General features: G+C 35.3%; 1 protein-coding gene across 1 annotated transcript in view; it reads left to right on the forward strand.

The window, feature by feature from the left end:
• LOC104279463 (calcium-binding mitochondrial carrier protein Aralar1) overlaps positions 1-6,753 on the forward strand; it is a 49,883-nt gene that overhangs the window by 29,448 nt on the left and 13,682 nt on the right. Inside the window, exons 9-12 of the mRNA XM_009876755.1 lie at positions 2,233-2,317; positions 2,781-2,939; positions 6,178-6,230; positions 6,429-6,509. Of these exons, the coding sequence (XP_009875057.1) occupies positions 2,233-2,317; positions 2,781-2,939; positions 6,178-6,230; positions 6,429-6,509 (378 nt within the window). The remainder of the gene's footprint in view (positions 1-2,232; positions 2,318-2,780; positions 2,940-6,177; positions 6,231-6,428; positions 6,510-6,753) is intronic.

The raw sequence follows: 6,753 nt of genomic DNA on the forward strand, positions 1-6,753 counted from the left end.
TACTAAGTGAACCATATATTACCTTTTTTAAGTATATTGCTAAAATGAAAGCTATCGCTTTGTGGAAGAGAGAATATCTTTCCAGTGAGGTCCAGCTGGAAAATGAGAACAAGTCTGTAATCACTTTTATGTGACTTTAGAATTCCTTCTTAAAGGAAAATCTGAATTATTTCATAAACTCACTCTATCTTTGTAGATTTGGTGGAAATGGAAATTAGCCTGCTTTCAACCATGTTTACTTTATTGTCAATTTTTTTCATTGTGTAAGATTTTCTTAAAGCCTAGCAGCTGAATATCCTACGGGGGTGACAGCTACAGTAATTTTCTGTTTATAAATATTCATGATTTGAAAGCTATAGCATTAATTACATTCATTTGCATATCCATCTGAACACACAAGTAAACTGCAAACTTTGTGGACACTTATTTAATAATATAAAGATGACATTTCCTTCACAAAGAATTTGATTTTTCACATCCAGTAACATATTCGTTAAGATTAATGTCTGAATGTAATGACTGGATTTTGATGAGAGCTCGGTGGAGCTTAGAAGAAAAAGAATAACCTTAAAACAGCTCAAAGGAAGCAGGTGTGCTACACTAGGTAAAAAAAATTGTGGAATGAAGAACCAGTCCTGTTTCTAAGCCCTTTTGGAGTATTATTATTGCATGTGTCTTTTGTTTACATGAATCAAAAGAAATATCTCTTTATTTTAGGATTTATTTTTGTGGTTATTTTGGTGTTTTGTTTTGGGTTTGGTGTTTTTTTTTTTGTAAAATGGGAAAATTTAGTGTTTTGAGACTAGTGAGGACATTCTTCAGATTATTGCTTTTATTTGCCAATACATTTGATTTGTGCTTTTTTTTTTATGCTGGTCCACATGTGAGGTTTATAATTTTGGTGCTACCCAGAATCTCTCTGCTAAGCTGTTTTGCTGGGGGACGAAAATGTCCTATGGAAGAAAACGGTAGCATGTGTATCTTTTTCTTCTGTGTAAAAACTGTATAAAATATAATTCATGTTCTGAATTACAGGTAATGTAACCTTGGTCTCACAGGCTTTTGTCCTACACGGCATCCATACAGTGTGTGCATACATTATGCAACAAAGGCAGGTTTTTGCAAGTCCAATGTAGTACCAGTCCAAACAAAGTAGCTTACACTGAGGTACACACTGTCTTTCTCTGGATATTCCACTTTCCAGAGCTTCAGTAAACTTAGTTAAGTAGCCTTGGCGAGTTAGCTGTGAAATGCATGTGTAATAATCTTTGTGGTGAATTCATAATGAGCAAAGCCTCCTGGCGCGGTCTGAGGTCCGTTTACGTGCCAGCTCTGCTGTCAGGAGCACATTCCCTACCGGTACAGGCTGCTTATAAGAAAAACAGGTTTATGTTTGGGAGATGGGCTTTCATATCTGCTTTAGTGTGGAATTTATTTAATCATGTTAATGCCTTGGCCACTTACAGAGTCCAGACAAGTTATACCCTTATTTAAATTCAGAAGAAAATTTGGCCCATCTTGCTTATTTCATAGTGCAAATTTTTGAACACTTACCTCTTGTTTATCAGTTACATTGTTTCTAATAATGATCTAACAACATGATTATGAGTGTCTGCAAATATTTTCTGTGCAGATTTGTGTTTACTTAGAATACTAATACGTTTATAGCAGTGTATGTGATTGAAGTGAGTGAGGTCAGCATTTTCTCTGTAAATTATCAACTGCCTGAAAAAGTCTTGTGGGGAACACTGGAGAAAAACTGACTTTTGCTTGCTCAAGCTATGTTCAAGCTATGTATTAGTGTATATGTAATCTTAAAATACATCTTGTGCTGATAGATGCTGTCTGTGAGTTACTGAAATTTTTTGACATACCCAATTTTATTTGAGCCAAAAGGGGATTCCATACCTTAGAAATTCAAAGGCAGCAGAATGGAAAATAGCAAAGCAGATTTGAGTTTCTGTCTCCTTTTTCTCGACTATAGTGGCTTCAGTTATACTAGGAATATGTAAGGAAGAATATTTGCTGAAAGGAATATTTGAAAAATGGTTGTCATTCATTAGGCATAATAGAAGTTTTATAGTAATTTCTTTTTTTTTTCCACCTTAACATAAAGCCACCACTTTTATCCGATTCTTTCTGTAACATTATAAAAACTGATTTGCAGGCGTCTTTGTTTTCCCATGCAGATTTTCAGGCTCTTTTAATTTTTTTTTCCTTTTCTTCACACAGCAATCCTATGGAGAGTTAGGCAGGCCTATCTGGCTCCAGATAGCCGAGTCAGCATACAGGTTCACTTTGGGCTCAGTTGCTGGTGGTAAGTAATATTTTTAATGTCTGTTTTCAGGCTTGGGTTAGTTTAACACTGTCTTGCCAGATTACTTGGTCTCACCTAAGATGTGTTTCTTGGTTATACACGTGAAGAACTGGAGGGTGGAACCACTTCTGGTTGTGCCATTCCCTTTCTTTCCTTATTGCTTTTGGTGCTTCTGTTCTAGTATCCCTCTGCAGTCCTCTGAAACTCCACTCCAGTAATTGATTTCCTTACTGGTAATTCAGATTGGTTTTCTTTGTTCTACACATCCTGTTTTATGTAACATTATAATCCATTCTCCTTAAGACTTTTCTCTAGAATTTGTGTTGTTCTTTCTTACTTCCACCATATCAAAGATCTTACCAGCTTACATATTCTTTGTGTTTAAATAAATGTTGTAGAAAATAATTATATACTACACCAATAACGATGCTGCAGAAAAAATTCTCCAAATGCTTTCTTACAGCTGTTGGTGCTACTGCGGTATATCCCATAGATCTGGTGAAAACTCGTATGCAGAATCAGCGCACCTCTGGTTCAGTTGTAGGAGAGTTGATGTATAAAAACAGCTTTGACTGCTTTAAAAAGGTTTTGCGTTTTGAAGGCTTTTTTGGTCTTTACAGAGGTAAGTGAATAAAATATATATCAAGTTGGGGATTTCCTGCCTTTTTTTTTTTAATACCTCAACAGCTCGTTTCTTATGGGGAAACCAGGAAACTCAGTATCATGTACAATTTCGCTTCTGTTTCAAAGAGCTCAATATTTATCTTCCCTTGAGCACTGTTAATCATGAGCAACTGCAGGGAAAAACTGCATTTTTTCATTGTTACTGATTTGCTCCTTGCTGCTTAGGTTGTTTAAAGTCCTAATTTCTGGGATACAAGTGTTGTGGATATGAATGTTATCTCACTAACTAAGGATTGTAACTTTGGGCTGGGGGCAAACATCAGGAGCAGATTAGCATCTGTGGAATAAAGATCCATTTTACTGTAAATACATGTTGTTAAGAGACAAAAGACAATCATTTTGAAATGTACCTGTTAAACTGGATGCCAGATCTTATGCCTCAGACTTTTGCAGGTCGTGGGACTTGTCTTAGGACTTTTATCCTCTAAACAAGAAATTACATCCAGCTGTTGTATTATGTTGCTGTATTTCACTTTAAAATATCAACAGTGAAACTCATAAAAGTTATAGTTTACAAAAAGAAAAAAACCTAAAATACAGGTTAAGAATCCAGAGGAACTTTTTATCAGTTTTATCAGTTAAACTGAAAGCTATCTTATATCTTGCTTAAACTTAGGAGAAGATTCTGAAAGGGTTTTTATCACATCAGTAAGGTGACTTACATAGAGGGTACATGCTACCCAGTCCTCTGAAACGGATATTTAGTTGAATTTTCTATTTTTAATTATCATTTTATATAAATTAATGAAGTGCACATTTTTCATAAAGATCAGGAAGAGATTTACTAATTGGCACACTTTGGTTTTTTCAGTTTGAGCAGTTGCTCACTTCTGAGATGGTCACAGCCTTTTTTTCTGCTTTGCAATGTGTTCTGTCAGTGAAGACGCTGGGCAGTGTCCATTAAGGACAGTATCTGAGAAGTTTTTGTATGTGTATGATTCTGGCCAAAGAGTAATCTTGCAGGATTTTGCTATGAAAATGAATAGAGGGAGGAATATGCCAGTGAAAATGTTAATGAAATAGCTCTAATCTCCGTAAATTACTTCATACTGGTAAATTGTTTTCCTCTTTTGTTGCTAAATCTTTACAAAAGCAAATTCTCTTTGAGTTCCATTTATGAGTCTACTTCTACAGCACTGTTCAGTACTATTTTATTTCTCTTCCCTCCGCCCCCCAGACACATGCACAGCATGCAGTTTTGCACAGCAGCTTCCAAAACTGATCATTAGTTATTTTTATTTTCTAACCTTTCTCAAACACTTTTAAATCAAGGATGATTCCACAGATGAGTTAAAAGCAATACTTTACACCTGAGAAAAAATTTGCTTGTTTGAAAGAGTAAAAATAAACTTTTTTAATAGTCTGTTTAATAATTTTCTTTAAAATTGTTTAGCATAAAAAAGTTGTTTTGAAAATATTACACTTAGTGAATGGTCAGCATGTTACTAAGTTCTTGGATTCATAGAAATAAATGGGCTGTGGAAGTATATTGAACTAAACAACATGAACATTTATGGGGTTGACTGTGGGTCTGTTTTGGATTCTTGTATTTCTGAGTTGGATTATGTTACTGTATTGTAATGGCACAGTGTAGTCGTTTACTGCAGTTTAAAGAACAGAACAGAATACGTGTTGGGAAGTTCGTATTTTCAAATAAAAACTTCCAGGTTTTGCTCAAGAAAATCAAGACACTTTTGAATCCTGGCATCCAGCTTCAGAACTGATGAAGTACCTTCTAAGGTCCCTCACCAGAGCATGCAGGGTCGCAGGTTCTCTAGCACTAAAAGTGTGTGTGTGCCCATCGCGTTCAGCTGCATAAAAAGGAGTGAAGGGGGATTGTCTTGCGGTGTTTTGTCTGGCAGTTTTGGGTTTTCAAATTGTAGGCACTGCAGAGCTGGATTTGCTTTTCATGATAGATCAGAGATTCAGGCTGGGAGGGCAGCATTTCTTTTCGTTATTGTCAACCTTTCTTTGTGTTTAATAACTACCCTTCCTCTGCATAGTAAGTCTGTAAATTGCACAGAAAGTACTATGTTGGAAGAAAACACTACACTGCATATATTACCTGCCACACTTTCTATTTAAGTGCATTTGCTCTGAGCTTCCTTTTAAGGAATTAGTATAAAAATTCTGCAGGCTGGGTAGTTTTGGTAATTTTGAAATTTTAAAATTAATTTTTAGCTATTATTTTTTTCACTTAACAGCTAGTAGAAAACGGCATCTACAGAGTTTTGTTGCAGTTATCTGCTATTTGATATAATTAGCCTGGGATTTTTTGTCAGTTAACTGGCAAACACTTTTGACAAAGTTGTGTTTTCTAACCAGGGAATGACCTTAGGTAATGAACGCTTCTAATAGAAATAAGCATTTTAAGTTTTATAATCTGCACATATAACAAAATGACTGTGGAGAAAGTGGATTTAAAAATAACAGATAACGTGATAATCTTGTATGTTAGGAAGTTAAGACTGCCATCTACTGATTTTTTTCTTAAACCTCTTAGTCCCCAGAAAAGTGTTTTTGTCAAATGGCAGTTGGTTTTGATAGTAGCTATATTCCAGGAGCAAGGGTGTTTTCAAAATCAGTTTCTGTCTGCTAATGTTTCCTTTTGTTGAGGTAAAAAACACTTAACAGTAATAGGGTTTAAAGAAGTTCATACTACCACGTTGGACTGAACAGGAGAAAATCTTTTATAACCTTAGTTGACTGGAGCCTTCAGAAAACTCAGGTTAGTGTTTTAAGTAGAAGTGAATTGATAATTTATCATAGTTGTGTGTATATCTCACAATCTCTCCTATTTTAAAAAGTAATTGCAAGCTTTTTGGGAAAACCATACTGGGGAGCTAAAAAAGTCACAACAATACTTACGTAAGGGACATAGCCAAGGTATACGTTCAGTCCTTACCCTTTTTTTTGCCTTCTGTACAGCAACAGCATCAGGCTTGACTTGTGGAAGGCAGATCTGGTCACCCTTTTCATTACCATTTTCAACAGAAATGTTAATGTAAAATTGTATTGGTATGAGTATGCAGTGCCATAGCAGGGTCACATACATAAATGCCATCCACTTCAAAGGATATTCCATGTGCAGAAAGGCATTTCTGTAGAGCTCTTATAAAATACTTGTTTCTATATGAGGAAGATAATGTTGCCTTATGATGTCTTTTTTTCTATAGGCTTGTTACCACAGCTGATAGGTGTTGCACCAGAAAAGGCTATTAAGCTAACTGTACGTATTTTTTTTTTCCTTTTTTCCTTTTTCTTCTTGACATCCTTTTGTTTGTTAACATACACAGGATTTATTTCCTAAAATATGTGAAAGATGACCACTTAAAAGCACTTGAATATATATGGTTACAGATATACTTGCTATATGTTAATAAGGAAGAAAAATAATTTAAAATTGTGTGTCATATATCTTTATTAGGTTAATGACTTTGTCAGAGACAAATTTACTAAGAAAGATGGTTCCATTCCACTCCCCGCAGAGATCCTTGCTGGAGGCTGTGTAAGTATCTGTCTTGTATTCCTAGGAAAAATGGATTCTCAGGTTCTCAGTCACGTGTGGGATAGTTAGAATGACAGTTAATAGGTGTGCTTTGTTGATTCAAACAGAACTGTTCTTCCAGTCTCAAGAACTATGAAAAGTAGTTTTTCTGTTTGGAAAGCTTTGCATACTTCTGAGTTGGGTTCTCTTAGAAGTACGTGCTTGAACAACCTCTTCTGGCCCAGTTTCTAACTTTCAGGTTCAG

This window comes from Apaloderma vittatum, unplaced genomic scaffold, assembly GCF_000703405.1.
Source record: "Apaloderma vittatum isolate BGI_N311 unplaced genomic scaffold, ASM70340v1 scaffold10449, whole genome shotgun sequence".
Classification (NCBI taxonomy): Eukaryota; Metazoa; Chordata; class Aves; order Trogoniformes; family Trogonidae; genus Apaloderma; species Apaloderma vittatum.